This window comes from Myripristis murdjan, chromosome 3 (genome assembly GCF_902150065.1).
Source record: "Myripristis murdjan chromosome 3, fMyrMur1.1, whole genome shotgun sequence".
NCBI lineage: Eukaryota > Metazoa > Chordata > Actinopteri > Holocentriformes > Holocentridae > Myripristis > Myripristis murdjan.
This window is the reverse complement of record NC_043982.1, coordinates 37,115,863-37,136,587: the sequence shown is the minus strand read 5'-3', so window position 1 is coordinate 37,136,587 and position 20,725 is coordinate 37,115,863. Positions and strand designations below refer to the sequence as shown.

The 20,725-nt window shown below is 41.3% G+C and overlaps 1 protein-coding gene across 1 annotated transcript in view; it reads left to right on the top strand.

The window, feature by feature from the left end:
* The first annotated feature begins 1,206 nt into the window (after positions 1-1,206).
* The window catches only part of smyd3 (SET and MYND domain containing 3), a 113,422-nt gene continuing 93,903 nt past the window's right edge, over positions 1,207-20,725 (top strand). The window contains exon 1 of the mRNA XM_030048714.1: positions 1,207-1,435. Coding sequence (XP_029904574.1) covers positions 1,275-1,435 — 161 coding nt within the window. The 5' untranslated portion in view covers positions 1,207-1,274. The remainder of the gene's footprint in view (positions 1,436-20,725) is intronic.

Sequence of the window (20,725 nt, the reverse complement as noted above, 5' to 3'; positions counted from 1 at the left end):
CTGAAAATGTCACTGTCACTGTACTGTTTTCACGTGATAGTGATGTTGATGTGCAGGGATTTTAATGACTTAGAGGACTTCACATTTGAGCCACTGACCAAGGAATGGGTGGGAGGGACAAGACAAATCCTCAGCTCAACAGTATGAGAGTATTCAGCTCCACGTTTATTACAATATCCAATTCTGCTCTTTTAGTCCCTCAAGACCTTTTTTTGTTTGCTGATGATGAACACACATTGGGAGGTTGCAATGTGAATGGTCCGCTTTAATGTTAGAGGTCCAAGGTTCAAATCCCAAACATTTGCTGGTGACCTAGATGAACCCTGGTGGTTCTCCTAGCTGCTGTCTATTGATTGCATTCACTTAACTGATTTTCTCAAGCCAAATATGCAAGCATCAAGGATTCAGTTACATGCTGGTGACAGTGCAAAAAAGGTCAATGGGCCTGATATTAAACCTTCAGGATAGCTCAACTGAATAAATATGTACTGCATCAGACAATCTGGCTTCACTGCCAGAAATCAGTCACTTAGCTTCATATTGTCTTAGAAAATATTATTTCTCCTCAAAGAAGTGAAAAAATCAGCCAGAGTCATAAGATAATCTTTTTTTCCCCAATGCTAATCAACTTGTGTCTGGAATTTTCTCAATTTTGTCGATACAACTGGGCTGGTCTGCCTTATTTTAATCATTTTATGCTTGTTCCCTGAAAAAAATCTTGCATGAAGTGGAACTGCATTAGAAAATGTGGGATTATCTTATTCAACTTGAAAAGAATTTTCTTCCAGTTTAACAGGATTGCATCACAGAATGAGACAAAACTGATTATAAAGATCATTGAGAGAAGACATTTATTTATGCATGTTTGTATGTATGTATGGATTGATTAATTGATTAACTGATTGATTGACTGATGTGTAGTTTTCTCGGATTTTTTTTTTTTTTTTTTTTTTTTAGGTACACAATGAGAGCTCGTACAAATCAATTTTAAATGATAAATAGATATGAAGAAGATCAGATGACAATAAAAATGTGAATTACATAAGAAACAGATACAAAAAAATGAAGCAAAAACAATAGGGCTTCGCACTGGGACAGTGCTCGGGCCCTAAATATCAACAACACAGAAGTACACTTGTACAAAAATATAAACAGGTGTCAGGGAAGCGATGGGCGGGTCTTGTTGCTGCATGTTCTGTAACGGCATGACGTAAAACGCACGTCTAACGCGGATGTAAACACTTTGGTTCACATGGTGGGAAAACTCACTGACTATGGCACCGAAGCTGGAGCGTTTTACCAGTCCGGGTAAAGGAAACGGCCTGCGGGCGACCGGCCGGATCAGGAAGGGGGAGCCGGTGTACTCCGCCGAGCCGCTGGCCTGCTGCGTCTCCAACAAAGCGGCGAGACAGGTCTGCCACCACTGCTTCACACGGTGAGACGGTCACTTCGCCCACCTGCCCCGGGTAGCACCCCGGGACACTGACCTGATTCAAGGCTGTTAGCAGGTTAAATTCACACTGTAGTCACGTCTTCGGCTACTTCCCCATCTCCTTCTTTGTCTAGCTGTGTAACTGCGGCTTCTTTAGCTTGTTTTATGTTTGCTAACTAGCATAGCCTAACCGTTAGCTGTGAACGTTGAGCGAGAGGAAGCGTTACCTGGCAACCACCAGCGCTCTGCTTGTTAATGAAGCTGACTGTATTATCTGTGTGCTGGTGTGTACTGGTGTGTGTGAGAGTGTATGGGTGAGGGGGATAAAAGACGGGGCTATTAACCCCCATCATCTTTGGGGTCCATTTTATCCCATTCAGTGTTTGATACTTAATAACTTTTCTTAATTTAATGGGGACAAGTGAAAGTGAAAATTTGTTTTAGTTGTTTTGGATGACGCTGAGGAACTATATCATGCCATTTACAGTTAGGGTCCATAAGTCCATTGGACTTTGACACAGTATTTATAATTTTGCCCTTGTACAGCACTGCAATGGATTTGGGAGTAATTGAGATGTGATTTAAGTGCAGACTTTCAGCTTTAGTTTAAAAGGTTGAACAAAAAGCACGTGAAGCACCGTCCTATCAGTTTTGTGGCTTTTGGTTGAATCTGAGCAGACAGTATAGCCATATAAACATCAGAATTCATTCTGCTACTTCCGTCTGCCACATCATCAGTCACATCCTCAATAAACACGAGTGACCCAGTTCCACTGGCAGCCATACATACCCATGCCATAACACTGCCTCCACCATGCTGGACAGATGATGTGCTCTGCTTTGGGTCATGAGCTGTTACTTTCATTCTGCACACTTTTCTCTTCCCATCATTCTGGTTCATCTTTGTTTCATCTGTCCAAAGAACCTTGTTCCAGCATTGGGCATGCTTTTTTAGATGTTTTTTTGCAAAGTCTAATCTGACCTTCCTGTTCTTGAGTGACAACAGTGGTTTGCACCTTGCTGTATACCCCCTGTATTTATTTTCTCTTGACTGTAGATTTGGACATTGATATGCCTGCCTCCTCGAAAGTGTTTCTGACTTCCCTAGATGTTGTGAAAGGGTTTTTCTTCACCAGGGAAAGAATTCTTGGTGATCAACTTTAGATGTCTTCTGTGGTCTTCCAGGCCTTTTGGTGTTTGCTGAGCTTATGAGTGCATTGCTTCTTTTTCAGGATTTACCAAATCATTGGTTTGGCTGCTCATAAACTTGTTGCTATCTGTCTGAAACGGTTAATGCCATATTTTTGTTCAACTCCTTAAATTAAAACTGAAAGTCTGCACTTTAATCATATAGTGATTACTCCATTTCAAATCCACTATGGTGGTGTACAAGGCAAAATTATGAATATTGTGTCACTGTCCAAATACTTATGAATTTAATATGTTATATTTGAAGGGCTATTTAGGTAGTCAACAAGACACATAAAGTATATGACACATAAACTTAGGTAACAGCTTTTTTATAATAATTTTTCAGTGGTTAAATTGCTTGGGTCAAACTGACCCGGACTGATAAAATGTTAATTTGAAGGTAAGGGTTAAGTTAAAAGAGGGACTCATCTTTCAGATGTAGCTTGAGTATCTAAAGCAAGCTCAGTGCAAGTGCTTCAGTTGGCCGCCAGATGGCAGCACAGCTCTGTCACTGTTTTAGAGGCTCTGTCAAGGAGGCAAAAAATGTCCAGGATTTTGGCTGCAGCATCTGCATTTTAAATCCCAGTGCAGATATAAAAAAGGCATTTGCATTCAGCCACCAGCTACACTTAAATGTAGTGTAAATACTGTATAATTAAGGGAAAAAAGTGATTCAAATGAGATGCACTTAGGGAGGTATTGCTTGGAAAAAGGTTGTAATTCTTCCATGGGTTGTATTTATTCACAGCTTTGTGTAAATGTGGCGTGCTGCCCTGTTCAAATCTAGAAGTCTAGAGAATCTGCCTTCGTTGGGATGTAAATACTGGGTACAAATGGAGCCTATATAGTCCTTCATGTTATTATTTTTTCTCTGTTACTTATCATTTATGAGGACTGTTTTTTACAGATGTTCTAACAGCAGCGCTGCTCTCTAGAACTATACTGGAGCTAAAACCACTTTATCATACAAAATTGATATGTGGAAATTTGGTTAGACTCGTGTAGAGAGACTGCAGCTTGAAGTCTTTCACATTACACACTGACTGACAGTCCTGATTTTTAAGGACTGAGGAGGACCTCTAATTATAGAATTAAGTATGTATAAACACTCTATTCAGCAAAAGATGAATGATCTTGGGCATTATGTATATTGTCATCAGAAGTAAAGGAGAATAATGAAGCAGAGCATTTAATAGCAGTATAAATCTAGCCACTGTCGAGGGTTGATTTCCATATGAAGGGAAAAATATATTAGAGAGCAAGATCAATTATGCAGAATCATCTTCTTTGCTACTGTATGCTCTTTTATACCTCCTCTTACCTCGTTTTAAGGAGAATCCCTTATATCGGGTAATTCTGTGGGTCTGGAGCATCTGATTGGAAGACCCAAGGGCGAGAGAGTGTTTTATGAACAATTTCCTTGTAAGATTCAGGGTTTTTTGTAGGTTTCAGACTCTACCTGACTATTACATCAAAAGATGTGTGAGAGAGAGGAGTGGACATGGATACTAGACGGGGCAGAGTGATGTAGAGAATAAAGAAAGACAGATCGACAAAGAGAAGGAGCCACTTGACAACATGGAAAGACAGCGGAGGATGGGTGGTAGGGATTGGGTGGAACTGAGCAAGAGATGTCCCGAGAGATGGGGGCAGGACGATAAGATGCCATCAGTCATATTGATCTCAGCCAAGTCAGATGGTCTGACAGCTGTGATGTACGGGATCAGGATGGTGTGCCGCTGCTGCCACTTCAGCCAAGTTCATCACACCATGTTGTTTCTCTACCATGTAATGTGCCTTGCTTTCTTGCTCGCTAACAAAATTCGTTTTGTACCTACAGCGGTTCATTCACTGTCCAGGTCACTGTTAAAATCAGGCAAACTAACAGTAACAGAATGTTCTGCTTGCAAGAAAAGCTCTCTCAATACAGTAATCTTGACTGAAAACTAGACCTTGGAAAAAAAAACAGGCATTCACATTCACTACCATGTTCAAATGAACATTAAAATATGGTTATATATTTTAGAGGGACTAAATCTACAGTCTATTCCACCCAGACTGGCGATGAATTAGTACAGAGCATCTCAACCTACAAATCCATTATATAGACAAAAGTACTGGGCCACCTACACATGACCCCTGCAGGAGCTTTTATGAAATCCCATTCTAAATCCCTAGGCATTAACATAGAGTTGGTCCCCCCCTTCGCAGCTATAACAGCTTCCACTCTCTCTAGGCTTTCTACAAGATTTTGGAGTGTGTCTGTGGGAATATTTGCCCATTCATCTAGAAGAGCATTTGTGCAGACACTGATGATGGATGGGAGGGCTTGGCTCCGAGTTTCCATTCTAGTTCATCCCAAAGGTGTTGGATGGGGTTGAGGTCAGTCAAGTTCTTCCACACCAAACTCACCCAGCCATGCCTTTAAGGAGCTTGCTTTATGCATTGGGGCACAGTGATGCTGGGACAGAAGAGGGCCTTCCCCAAACTGTTCACAAAGTTGGAAGCAGAGAATTGTCCAAAATGTCTTGGTGAGCTGAAGCATTTCCCTTCACTGAAACTAAGGGGCTGAGGCCGAGCCCAGAAAAACAATAGCATAGCATTATCCCTCCTCCAGCAACCTTTACAGTTGGCACGATGCAGCCAGACAGGGAACGTTCTCCTGGCATTCACCAAACCCAGACTCGTCCATTAGACCGCCAGATAGAGAAGCGTGATTGGTCACTCCACAGAACATGTTTCCACCGCTCCAGAGTCCAGTGGCGACGTGCTTTACACCACTCCATTTCTGTGACTGTTTTTCCTATATTGAAAGTTTAAAATTAATATTTCATATGTAATGGGAGTCTTCTCTTTGTCAGCAATACAGAGGATTATGGTCCTTGCTTTGTGCTGTTGTGTTTGATAACACGCAAGTTCAGGAGAACAAAATTGGGCACCTAATCAAGTCTACAAATAAGATCATAGAAATCAAGCCGAAATCTATTGTCCAGCTCTACAATGAGCACATTTTAGATGGGCTTCAGAACCTCATCAGTGCTCACACTGATTAATTCAAAAAAGTAAAATAAGTCAGAGGGGCAGATTGCTGCAGAACAACTCAAAGGTACAACCTAGGTTCTTTATTTCTTTATTCTTTATTCTGATTGTATTTATTTACTACTTATTCTGATTATAATTTCTTAATTCTTTATAATGTCAATAATTAGTATTTTTTTATTTATTAATTTTAACTTAAATAACTTAACTTAAACTTTTCCACTTGTCTTTGTGGGTGTGTGTAAGAGAGGCAGTAGTCATAGGTAGACGAACAAGGAAAAGATATGCTGTGGTCGGTTTGTCCACAATTTTTGTACTGCTGTGTGGATGAATGTCATGCACCTTGTCTAAATTAATTTCCTGCTATGGATAATAATGTTATACTTGACTTCACTTGCAAAAAAACACACACACACACACACACACACACACACACACACACACATAAATCGGGCAGGCAATGTTGCATCGTTCTAGTCAGCACATTCCAGCTAAATTGGGAAAGATCTATTCGTTGGTTTTCCATTACATCATTGTCTTGGTAGGCAAATATTATGTATGAATCATCAGGCTTGAGGTTCCAGTTATTAAACAACTGCCACAGACAGTGATCGGTACATGTGGCATTGCACCATAACACTGACAATGAAGATGTGCAGGTGTTGGTGGACAATGGAGAGTGACAGAGGTCAACAGCTGCTGTCAAAATGCCCCTAAGAAAGGTGCTGTGCCATTGGTCCGATGGCCCATTATTGTGAAACCCCAATAGTCTGAAAAATGTTGCTGTTTGACTGAAAGCCCATTAGTCCAACAGCTTAGTCCAACAGTTGGAGTTCAGTGACTGCTGATGTTATGTTCAAGTTTTTTGTCCCTACTCAGAAATGCATCCACCCCCATTGACCTTAACCTGAGGAAACCACCGCCAAAATCACCAAATTTATGGAGTGGACATTTTTCGGACTTTGGGGTTTTGAAATAATGTGTGTTCGAACCAGTGGGCAGTCCCGAGAAAGGTACCTCACTCACAACCTGTGTGTGTGTGTGTGTGTGTGTGTGTGTGTCTCAACTCCGTTGCTGATTTATGCTTCACACTGTGTCCTAACAGTTGCAAGCTTCCGACTGTTGATCACATTGGAAGCTCTCTGACCACACAAACCACGTGCCTGTCTGCTGTCATTTCAACTAAATGAATGAGCCATTCCTCGTCCATCCACTGTGCTTTTCAACACAAGTGACAGGAAGTAAGTAGAAACAGGGCATCCTATAACAGTTCAGCTCAAAATGGCGTGCAGCGTTGCTGTTGGCCATTTAGGACATTCCAATAGAAAATAGAGCAGTCAAACTGATTTTGTCGCTGACGCTTGCTTGTGTCGGATTTAGTTAGGACATGGTGTCAAATGGATGTTCATGCAGCAGAGGGGTGGGCGCCACCTGCAATTTTATACAACATGGATGGTTACAGTACCGTGATATGGTGTTAGTTAGTTAGTTGTTTTCCTGGTTTTAAAGGCTGCATTACCACTGATTTTATTAGGCTTGTTGTTGCTGTTTCATTATTTGGCTCTACCTGCTCAGTCATCATATTCACATCACTAATGATTGTTTATCAACACTGAGCCATGTGAGCAAAGATCTAGTGATATTAGATTTTTTCCAGCCCTTAAAGGATGTTGAACCACTTGCTGGCTGTGGAACCCCACGTCCTTCTTGCTTTTCTGCTGGTGGTGGTGGGGTGGGGTGGGGGGGGGTACTGGAGTTTTCAGGCACACAGTCATGATGAGAAGTGCAAGAAGCATGAACACCAAAGTGGCTGGCACATCTGTGGTGCATCTGCAGTTCCCACATGGTGAGACACCATGATGCATGAACCAGTCTTTAGTCATTTTGTTAAGCTAAATAACAATGAAGAAATACCCTGAAAAACTGGAAATGTGGAAAATTGCCATGAAGTAGTGGTAATGCAGTACTGGTAATTGTAATTTTTGATTTATTCCTGTCATTACAGATGGCCTGTTCACTGCACTGAGACAAGATGAGCATGTGTTCACTGTGGTGTGTATTTGTGTACTCTGTGTGATGTTTCTGCATGGCATGCTTGTGTGTGTTGATTTAAGGCAACGTTTTGCAATATAATACAGGATGCAACTATATTTCAAAATTTAGCATATCATAATGTAAGAATGACACAAAATGTATTGTGGGGCATAAAAATTAACCATGATATTAGCATAATTTTATTTCTTGTAGTAATCATAAAGGAGCTGGCTTGCTGATCATAATTTCACAGCCAGTCCATCAGCATTTTATTATTATATCCCTGAAACAACAGCTCAGGGATGTTCAGCATTCACCTTGACTGCCACCACATTTGCAGCCACAGATCCTGACTGTGTTCACGCAACTCGTGTCCGTCAGATATCTGGCACTGAGGCCCCGGCCTGGTGTTGACACGACACACAAAGTTTGTATGAATTGCCACCGTAAGACTAGCTTTAACCAACAAAGCCGAGTGCCACTAACAAGCTTAGGTTTTTTTTGCTGACACAGTCATAAAACATTAATTTAAAAAAAATTCTTTAGCTGTGGTTCAAAGAGGTAAACAAGCACAGCAATGTTATCGACTGAATAGGACGTACGGATAACGAACGCAAAATGTTTCGTGACTGCAAGCTCGTTTGCCTGGAGGTTTCCATAGTATCCACTCATGCTAGTTTCTTGTCACAATAACTGCCTGTAAAAGCAGTGCTTCCTGAGCCTTAACCAAAACCACAACCTGGGATACAGCGCTGTCAGTCAATAGCCAGGGTAAAAAGGAAGAAAGTGGACACTGGTATCCACTAGGGATGCACAATATTGGATTTTTCGCTGATTTGCGATATGCCAATATTTTATACTTATATACTAACTCTTTTTGGCAATACTGCTACACATATATGCATACATTTTTCCATCTAATTGCAGAGAACATCAACACTTTCCTGTAGTGGACTTACCATTTTATTGTGATGGCTCAAGGTGATGGTTAAAGTGTCATCTTATGGGCCTATCATGTTGGCAAAAAGTTCATTTGGGGTCGATGCTGATTGTGGTGACGAAATCCCAGTAAAACCTTTCTTTTCCATTTTAACAGGATGTAAAGTTTCTCACTCGTGTTGCCCAGGCTCCAATATTCCACATGCCGTCCACAGCTTGCTAACTAGACTAATTAACATAAAGGAGGCAGGAATTAAGAGCGAAAATACACAGATTTTTATTTTAAACTGCCAAATACAAAACAAACAAACAAACAAAAAAAAAAAAACGTCTTCACCTGGAGTCCTATACTGTACACTTACTTTTGAGTCTAAAGCCCTAAGGGACTCAAAAAAAAAAAAACAAAAAAAAAAACGCTGAACCAAATAAAGTACAGTCAGAAAACTGTTGCTCCACGTCCTGTTCCGTTGATTACACTTTGCGCACTGACTTACATGTGATCAGTGATCACATGTAAGTGAAATAGTTCAGCCTCTGCAATTTCACAATAAGTGAAAATATTGATTTACAATATGACTCTAACACCGATATTTCATTTCAAACTAAGCACTAAAATAGTTCCACAGCAGCCACGCTGACAAGGCTGCCTGCAGATGTGTCCGAAGACATTTGCTGTGTCTCAAATCGCGCACTTCCGTTAGTGCACTGTCTGTAAGTACACTTAGCTGACAGTACACTTACCGGCACAGCACTTCCCGTTGTGCACTTACCGGAAATGACGATCGCCACAGTCGGCATCAGGCGAGGCCCGCGGCACTGGCCGCTCACCTGTCAGATCCGGCAGACCCGACCGGGTGGGCGCGGTACCAGCCGGAGCCGCGGCCGGCCCTCCTGATGTCGACCGGAGCCGCGGCCGGCTTTGGTTTTCGGTGGTAAAGTTATCCAGAAGTAGACGTGTACACATCCTATCTTCAAAATAAAAGCATCACCACTGCTTCTAATGTATTAGGTTTTTATTTTTGTAAACAACCGGAAGTGACTGTACTTTGCACAATCGCTAGCTTGAGAGTTATCCGAAAATGTCGAAGCAATTTTCAAAACAGACGTTATTTGGACAAACTGACCACATATTTGGAATCTACGTAGTTACTTTCTCGCCTGAAAAAAAATTAAAACTTAATAAAGTGACATATTAACAGTCGTAAAACGAAGAGTAAACTCAGCTTTTTTAGCTAGCTACTTCCGGTCAGTGGTGCCGTGAGGGTGATAAGTGTCCATTGTTCCACACTCAATTTTTTGACCGTTTTGAGTGTACATCCGGGCATTTACAGTGCACTTAATTTTGTTAGTATTTTGTTAATATTTCCAGTGTGAACGCACTTATGCACTCAAAATACTAAGTGTAAGTGCAGAAGTGCGCGATTTGAGACACAGCAATTGTTTATCAGCCTCGGGAGTGCATATTGGCTGATTATCAATACAATTATCTCAGAATGCCAGATATAGGCCTGATTAATCAGCCGACCGATTAATCAGTCTGTCTCTATTAACGTTACAGCATATATCCCGGGTGTTACAGTCAAGTCATTATTAACACTTGTAATGCAGAGTGATTCTTGATAGTAAAACAACAGAGTGCTTTTACACTGGGTATCAGCACTCATGGAACTCATGGCGCACTCATAAAACATCACTTGCCCAATCAGATCGCGCCACCAGAGCTAAGCGTTTCATAATTGATAACGACCCAACCTTGATGAGGAAGAATGCAGCTACATAATGGTGTTCTTTAAAACCATATCTGGTGGTCTGTTTGCTGCTTCAGTCAGACTGTGTTATAGTATTTAGTACACCTTACCACACCTTAACACACACACACACACACACACAGGTTCAGGAGTACTGGGTACAAGCCCAAGCTAGGTATCTTGACATTTTATTCAATATTTTGAAAAAACATATTCACTCTCTTCCCCCTTTCTCTTTTTCTCACACACACACACACACACACACACACACACACATACACAGAGGAGGATAGAGATGTAACAACAGAAATCAATAGTGAATTAGGGAGTTTGTGTAGAAAGGCGGGTCTCCAGTGAATTCCATTATTTTTCTGTGGGCTTGGGGCAAATGGAGGTGGGGAGACAGGGCAGGATGTCGTGCAGAGTATGAATAGTTTTTTTTATTTTTTTTTTCAGATATTGAATAAATGTCACAGCTACATCCTCCTGGCTTCTGGCCAACACTTGTCAACCTGTGTGTCCGGATTTTTGTGTGACTATTGTACAGCTTATCGAGTCAATGTTAGAGAGGAATCTGTAAGTTGTGTTGGTGTCACTAAAACAGTTGTACAGCATGAGATATGCACACTGACACACACACACACACACACACACACACAGACAGACAGACAGACACACACACGCACGCACTTTGCAGCAGCCCCAGGGCACAGATCAGTCTCAGAGATGAGAAGTGTGTTTTCCTGTTTTCAGTAAAACACAATTAGTCTCACAGCATGACCAAGTGCTGGGGAATGTGTGTGTGTGTCTGTGTGTTTGAGTGTGTATTTATTTGTGTGTGTGTGTGTGTTTCTCATTGCGAGAACAACATTTGAGAGAGCTGCTCTTTGTGTGTGCATGCACATTTGTGCCTGGGTTTGTGTGTGTGTTAAGGAAATGAGCAGGTGGGGGGCATCAAAGCTTAAGTTAATTACAGGCCTTGAAGGCTGAATGTAAGTAATGAGTGAGGGAGTCCACGCACGCACGCACACACACACACACACCAGCATGATCCCAGTTGTCAGAGGTCAACAAACAAACAACTATGCGACATGTAGAGATGGAGGCGAGGGGCAGAAAGATATGATGGGTTGTGGAGGGCAAACTGGCTGAATATGTTGTCACCATTCAAACTTTTCATATCAAGCAGTATTGATTTTTATTCTTGCATGAAAGATGTGTAGATCAGACAAACTGTAAAATGTTTGGAAAGTTTTACATTTGCCCAAGGGAGAGTGGCTGTTTGCTGAGGCTTTGGCTCATGGGGTTCCGATTAAAGAACGAAGACCGAGACCGAGTTTGAGATAATGATGGAGAAGCCGAAGAAGACAGATGGAGAGTCACAGTTAGACAGGAAAAGAAGTGTGTGTGTGTGTGTGTGTGTGTGTGTGTGTGTGTGTGTGTGTGTGTTCCACAAGAGGAAAAAAAGCAAGATCCTGAGAAAGATGGGAGTAGAAGAGAGAGGACATCCCGTCTCACTGCAGCACAGATAACACATCTGACACACACACACACACACACACACACACATGCACGCTTGCACACATAGATTTAATGGGTTGCTCACTGGTTTTGTTGACAGACTAAAGAACTTTTAGATGTACTTGTCTGGCTTGTCAAGTCTTTTAAATGTGTGTGTGTGTCTGTGTGTCTGTGTGTCTGTGTTTGTATGGGTGGGGTGGGTTTGGCGGTGTGTGTGTGTGTGTGTGTGTGTGTGTGCATGCACGCACGCGCCTGTGGGAGGGGGCACACGATATGATCTCTGTCAGATGAAGCCTTCATGTTTGACACCAATCTCTCACCCACTGTCTCTCAGGACCACACACACACACACACACACACACACACACACACACACACAAGGAGACTCAGCAAACAAAACATCTGAAACTTCCGTCTTCGTAATGAGAAGCTTTTGATTGAACGTTAGATAAACCGATTCCAAGGGGGTCTTCATCTTTTCAAAAGGACCTAAAATGTTGACAGTCTGTAGACGTGAAGGATTTTGTTCTAATTTCAGCTTGATGGAGAAGCCTCTGAGAGGAAATCTAGAACACACACAAAACAGCTACAAACAAAGCTCGAGCAAATATGGTAAACATGACAGCTACAGAAATCACGCCGCCTCCTCTGTGTCAGTCAGTCACAGTGACTTTGTCTTGACCTGTGAGCAGCACTCAGCGGGACAGCACTGTCATTTAGAGAGGATTTGCTAAAATTGAGTTTGTTGCCACCTGAGAGAAAGTGATGCTTTTGATGCATAATAATAATGATGACATTAATAATATTTCACATATATGTGAAGTTGTATGTATGTTAAAATACAAATGTGTGTGAATGAAAATGTGAAGGGAGATCATATGTGAAAGTGAAAATATATGAACAGTATGTGACAGTGACATTTTACGTAAATGAAAAATAAATATAAATTACAGTGAGAATATATGGATGTAATGGTAAAAGGAATATGTTTGTGTGAATGAATTGGCCTACATCACCCCTCATACACACACACACACACAAACACACACACACTGTCTCCCTTCCGTATTCTGCCTCTCATTCAGTGTCTATCACTTGCTTGCACAATACAGTTCTCTTTTACTCTCTCTCTCTCTCTCTCTCTCTCTCTCTCTCACACACACACACACACACACACACACACACACACACACACACACACACACACACACACACATTCTTTTTATCTCCTGGCCAAGCACTCTTCCTAACAAATATATGGCCTCTCTTTGGCTTACTCATACACCTTCTCACTGTCTCTCTTTTTCAAATGCATTTATCTCGCTTAGGCACACACACACTCTCTCTCGCTCTCTCTCTCTTTCTCTCTCACATACACACACCGATAAGAATGTGTGGACTCAGTGGTATGTGAAGCATACAGATAGCTCCTTCAGATGTAGCTAGACAACAAACATGCCAAGCCCACAGAAAAGTCCCGGCTGCAAAAAGGAGCAGATGAGAGCAGGGAATTAGTTCAAAAGACGCATCAGCACTCCTCCTCCTCCCCTCCCTGTCTCGCTCTTTTCCCTCCTCTCAATTTATCCTCCCATCTGCTACTTCTGACATCTCTCTCTCTTACTCCCCCATCAGTTCCCTCTCTCCTTCCTCAGTTTTTCTTACCATCTGCCTCCCTTATCGTTGTTCTCTCCCTCTCCTCATTCTCATTCTCCTCATTCGCTCGTTCCTCCCACCATCCCTCCCTCATTCATAGACTTCTGCTTCCCTGCTACCTGTTTCTGCTCCTTCTTCTCCCTCTGCCTGAATTTTCCTCAATTCTGCTCTCGCTCTCTGTTTCCTCCTTAATTTCCAGCGTAGATTATTTTGCTCGCATCTGCCTCCCTCTAACCTCTTTTCCTCCTCCTCCTCCTCTTCCCTCTCCCTTCTCGATCTCTTTTTCTCTAGTTTTTCTTCCTGCCTCCTGCGGTTTGATACCCAGGTGTCTCAGAACATCTGGGCATTGAGAAGACACACACACACATACACACACACACACACACACGCACGCACATAATCATTTGCAAACCAAGTAATTTGCTGTTCATTTTTGTTTGGGCATATTTGGAACACACCTCCCCATCTGTATAATGCTTCATAGTTGTAGTCTAACAAAACAGCTGGTTGTGTGTGTGTGTGTGTGTGTGTGTGTATTGTTTTTAGCTCTGCTTGCGAGGAGGTTATCTTACAGGTTTTATGCAGCTCCTCAGCAGGTGGAAGGCTGTTTGTTGGGATGTTAGGGTTGGGGTTGTAATGGCCAGGTGCTGGAGGCATATTGAATGCAAATGGTCTCTTGTTTCATGTACAGAACCACCAATGTGTGGGCGTGTGTGTGTGTGTGTGTGCCCATGCATAGCTGTTTTTCCAGCGGAATTGTAATGAAAGAGAAGATGTGCCCTGCAACAGTGTTTTCCAGTTTCCAGAGGCAAAAGAAACTCACACAAACTGAACCATTCAAGATAATGCAAAAGAGACAAAGACAGTCTTTTTTTTGTGTGTAACGGTAGTACACTTGTATGTACATACATACAAAGTACCTACACTTGTAGGTACTTTGTATGTATGTGTGTGTGTGTGTGTGTGCGTGTTTGTGTGTGTGTGTATGCGCACGTGTGCATTTGTATGTATTCCCATCAGTGTGATCATTAAGCCATAAGGAGACTAGTCCCATATGAGTTTCCTCAGGTGTCAATGAATCATGTTCTAAACAACCATTAAGAACTCAGCAAGGGATCAAAGACAGCTTTAGTTGCAGCACAGCTGGCATCACACACACACACACACACACACACACACAAATGCACGCACACACACTGACACGCACACACACGTCAGTGAATTGGAATACAGCACGACACCACACAACCACATTATTCTGTAAATAGTAAACTCAGTATATTTGCACTGAACACATTTACTCTTCCAGTTCTGCATAAAAACAATATCCAAACAAAAAAACAAATTAAAGTTAGCTTGACCACCTCAGCATACCGAAGATTCTTACATGTACAAGTGTGGCACTGGTATAGAGCTACATTTCATGTAATCTTTAGTAATATAATTAAATTGGAATAGAGTTGGATAGAGCAGGGTACTGGCAAGGACCTCACAATTCAATTGTATCACGATACATGATTTATATCATGATACATTAAATTTAATACATATAATTGCAGTACTTAACTGACTAAAAATGACTAAAAGCGCTGAAAATTGCAGCACGAGCGATTACATAACACTTGGTTAGACTATTAAAATACAGCAGGCGACATTGTATGAAATGAAGTGCATAAACAATACACATTTGTCCAGGCATTGCAAAAAATAATATTACAGTAGTCAGTTTCTTGATTGTTTTTAACAGTTTTACTCCTAGTTGGCTTCATTGACTTAGTCGACTTCGTAGCACTATCCAGAGAGCAGCATCTCAGACTGAAGGGTTGTTGATTAATCACTGGGAATTTAAATGGCCTAATATCCAGTAGGCTCATTAAAAATATGTAATTGTATTTAAATGTTTCTCAAGTTAAGATTGAAAGCAAAACAGTTATATTCATGCAGATGTGACAGTTTTAAGATTTAATCAAATGTCTGTACCTGAATTTCGTAAGACTCTCCAAATCCCTTGGTAAAATGCTTAATGTTGTCCTGCAATATTTTATGCAAAATCAAGTATTTGTGGTCCCATTAATCATCCAAAAGCCAAAGGATCAAGGGAGGACTCGGCAGTGTTCACTCATATTTGCAGGAATCTTGAATTTGATTTATATCAATATTTATTGGTATTATGTGTCGCACATTTATGTGCTCACACACCATTAGCTGTCAGGTGGCAGTGAGATGCACCATGCTGTGTTGGCTACTCAGCCTGGAAATGAGAAAATTCACTCAGGCATGACCGGGCAGCCTGGAAAAGAGGACCCCACTAATTATTAGCACGTACCTCCACGAGCACGCATGTGTGCGCACACACACACACACACACATACACACACACTCACTTTCTCACTCATTCCCTCTCTTTCTCACGGCTACAGCACAACAGCCAAAGCTCATTGGGGAAATTAATTACCATGCTACACACACACAGAACCATACACCAACAGAAACATGCTGATGTAGGCCTAATTAGATGTTTGAGAGCATAGAGTTAACAAAATTGGCCACAGACACTCACACACACACACACACACACACACCCTCTATCCTCTTGCATATCAGTGCATAAAATCAGCATCGCTCAGGCGACATTCTGTGCTTCATCTGCTGTCTAGTGACAGTTTTCATGTCCTGCTTTCTGTCTCTTTGTGTTTTCATGCACAGGCTCTCATTCATTCGCTCACTGCCTTTCTCTAACCATTTCTGCGCATACAAAAACTTTAATTTCTCAAAAAAGACAACCTTTCTGGACGTGAAAACCACTGATTGATTTCTACCATTGATCCCCACGTATATGACATTTTCGTGCAGTGAATCACTGATCGATTCCAAGGTCATGAAATATTTCCAAACATTGGGCATGATGTTGGCTCATGCCCAATGTTCAAGACAATAAAAGGGACAATAAAAGGGAAATCAGATGTATAAGGTGTGAGTGTGTGACTGTGTGTGTTGCGATAATGATAGTAGGATGTCACAGGAGAGAACAAGGGAATGAATGAATGAACGAATGAGAGATGATGGGGAGGAGAAAGACTGAATAAGGGAAGAAGTCATGACATTGAGAGGAGTGGAAGGAGCGAGGGGAGGAGCTGGAGAGAGAGAGAGAGAGAGACTTTAATTCAGCCTGTCTGCATGTTCTGATGAAAGCCATCTAATGTTATTCATGAGTTTTCCTACTGTGCCCACAGTTCAGCCATGAAGCTGCCAACCAAAAGACCATCACTTCACACAGTTGGATTGTCTGACAGAGAGAGAGAGAGAGAGAGAGAGAGAGAGAGAAAGAGAGAGGGAGAGGAAGGAAAGAGAAAAGATTAGAGAGAGAAAGGAAAAAGGGTGAAGGGAGATAATAGAGGGAAGGAGAGAGAATATACCAGCAGAATAGATTAGATGGCCCAAATTAAAGCGCTGATATACTTTATGTGGATTATAATCACAGCCTCTGTGTGACATGAATCATTGTTAAACAAGGAACAACAGCACCGTGTTCACCTAGCAACTGAGATTAATGATGATTAATCTGACTTTGCTTCTTAATAGATGTCTCACCAGCCAGGCTGTGATACTGAATGTTTCTCCTTCTTCATTCACACACTCCCTCTTTCCCTGACTCATTTCCTTCCTCTTTCTCCCTCTCACTGTCTCTTCTAGTTTAGTTAGTTCCTTCTTGCTCTGATATCCACCAACAAGAACTCTTTTTTGTTATATTTCAAATATTAATACTTTTTTTTTTTTTTTTTGGTCAAGATAACATAATTACTCACTAACATGGGTCAAAAAGTCCAAAAGAGTGTTTTCTGAAATTCAACATTGCTCAGTATTTGGTTTGCCCTTATCATAGCTTGTGGTTTGTCTGGCATGATTTCTACAAATTTTTGCAGAATTTTAGAGTATGCTGGAGTATGTTTTGGTGTTTTGTGATGTTACAGTAAAAGAACTTTAAAAACTTAGAGCCAATGCAGGTCAGGTAAAACTCCTATGACATGGTCTCTATTTCTTGTTCTAGTTGGCAGAGAGTTCTGAATTAAATGAAGTTTATCAATAGATTGTTTTGGAAGACAAATGAGAAGAGCATTACAGTAGTCTAATCTACTTGAAATAAATGCATGAACAAGTTTTTCTGCATCTTGTTGGGATAGGGACGGCTGTACTGTAATATTCATACAAGCATTTCTTAAAGACTTACTGTTTTTGTATCAGTCTTAAATGAATATGGATGGACTATCAATGGAGTAAAACTTGTGCATTATTTTCTAATAAATGTTGAAAGCTAAAGGGTCAAAAGTGGACTCAGATTTTCAGACTACACTGTACTCCACTCTGGATTAAGTTATGTCATGGCATCAGCCATATTGTGAGTTAAATCTGTGTCTTTTCACTGTGTGTATGTGTGTAGAAGCACTGTGTTTGAGACATCCTGATGGTATAGTTGCCTCGAGGCCAGAGCATGTGTGTTGGGGTTATTAAAGATTTTGTGTGCGTGCGTGTGTGACCTTTCCTGCTATGGGAGATCAGATGGAGAGTGGCATTACATAATCAATTGAATGAAAAAAAAAAAAAAAAAAAAACCTTCTAAACTGCAGTATTGACTGCTGCAGTTCTCATATCTGTGCAGAAAGCCTGGCCTACAAATCAGGTTGCAAGACCAAGAGAGAATGTGCACATCCTCAGCATCAGTGCCCCATATTTTCCCCTCATAATTATTATTTTTGTCCATTTTGTGCCTCGTGTGCTGAAAAAGAAATTTCCACTGTCCACATATCTCATACTTAATATTGCAGCTGCAGTGCAATAATGAATATCATACAGGCGGTTTAGAGAGGAAATATTCAATTATGTTTAGCCAGCAAATAATAAGCTCTGCAATCCTGCCAAGGTACCTGAACCATGTAATCAACCAACTGAGGAAAGACAGGATCTGTAAGGCTCTGACTCTTGTATAGGAGCACAGTGATATACACTGTGTGTATGTGTGTGTGTGTGTGTGTGTGTGTGTGTGTGTGTGCATGTGCATACATGGTGAAATGAATGTGAGTGTGTCATGTGTGTGTTGGAGTGGATGCTCTGTATACTCAGAGCTTATCAGCCCCGAGGCAGTCACCATAACAACAGTTGTTGCGGTGCAACTGTGTGCTCCGTTCCTCGGTAACTATTTATACTGTATCCGAGTCATATTCTTTCCCCGTCAGTGTCTGTCTGTGTGTCTGTCTCCTGCAGTGATTCAGTGTTTATATCCAGATTTTATTCTTAAACAGGAACATAAACTCACTGAGCAGTTTGTCAGGAGAACTGATGTTGGTCTCAGTGACAGAGCTCTTTCTACATGGGTGGCTGTAGCTGGCCTGGTGTACTCATAATAGGATGTAAAGCTTATTGTGTGTTGCAGTGATACAGAAAAATGTGGATCGAAGCTTACTGTACTGTCATAGTCCAGCAGAAATATGTTATCAACTTTTCAGGATTAAGATAATCCAGTTAACTACCAGGTTTTTTGGCATTCACAATGAATTTTTCATTAGTCTAGTCTTGGTCTGAGGGTTTTACAGTGATTTTACACACCAAATGTCAGATATTATTTACTGGAAAAAGGCAAAATATGAGATGCAACATTTGGTGCTATGGGAGGCCTGAGTGGGAGTGACCTTCCAACCCTGGTAGCATTATGCATTTTTTTCACTGCACTGTGCTGGATAGATGGATAGATAACATAAACAGAACATAGCACATAGTAATACATAATACAGCACATAATAAATACAAAAACAAAACATAATGCTGCATAGGGCACTCACAGCATATACAAAGACACAATAAGAGCTTCAAGTTATCAAAGTGCAGAAATGCAAGTAAATTTTCAGATTAATCAGATTAAAGATGAGGCCGATTCAAGAATTCACAAGAGAATTTGCACCAAGACCTTTAGACCATTTTTTTGCTGTACTGTACCTATGCTGGTTGCTGGTGTGGTAATGGTTTGGCATAGTGTGGCACAGAAGAAGGAACTAGAGAACACACAATAAGCCCATGCCAGGGATCAAAATTAACATTAACTGGCCAAATACGGGTAAATTTGGGGTTTGGCGGGTAAATAAATTGGGCTCACCTGCCAGGTGGCCAATAAATAATTTGTAATTAAGCTGTAGGGCCAGGATTGCATCCCTGTGTTTTTGTGTACTGGCAGAAACTAATGTAACCCTCATTGCCCGCCATACATATTGTGATGTCAAATAAAAACAGCTTTCTACTATTATGCACTATTATGTTTTTATTGTAGCAAAACAGCTGTTGCCTGTTATTAGAGATGTGTAGACACATTCCTGGTATTAAACCACCAAAAAGAAAACATGAAGGCGAAGAGAAAACTCATGGAGGTCGGCACTTTTCATGAGAGCTGTCATCTGAATTTTTGGCCGGTAAATTTTTCTCAGTTTATTTGCCATTGGCAGTAGGTCCTTGCACTTGAGTACATTTTTCTCTCATGGGTTTAAAAATAGATTGATCGGCGTTTAGACCGTATAAGGACTTCCTTCAAAATCCTGATTAAGATCTCCATGGGATCCCTTTCATTCAACAGAGTGACTGGTGGACCAATCAGATTTCCCGATGCTAAGTATCACTCATATTTGTTGGGTGGTGGGTGTGAATTTCCCACACTGGCTATAGTAATAGCTCTGACATTAAAGCAGTGCTAGGACATAAATGACTCCTGACATTGCCCTAAAGGTTAATGTCAGCAAACAAGGAAATGAAAAGGGGCTGCGGTCACCATCAGCCGACTTATCTCAGTTGCTGGTAGACAAATGGACTTCCTGCGGCTCCTGGCTCGCACTGCGATCGGACACTTAGTGTGTGAGTTATGTTCCCACTTCATCTGCTGAGGATTCACAGAACCTGGGTGTGTTTAGGTTTGGGCTGGTCCTATCTCTTGTTATTACTTTATGTCACATACTGCAGGCATGTGTTTCTTAAACAGTGGGTGGCTGCCCTGTTTCTGCTGGGTCTCAACATGACAAGAATGGCAATGTTTTATGATTCTGGGTCCCAGAGTGAGACTATAAATTTCCAATTGGGCTCCAGGCTGGAGAGGTTGCTGCAGACTAAGTCACAGCCGTGATTCCTTCTCATG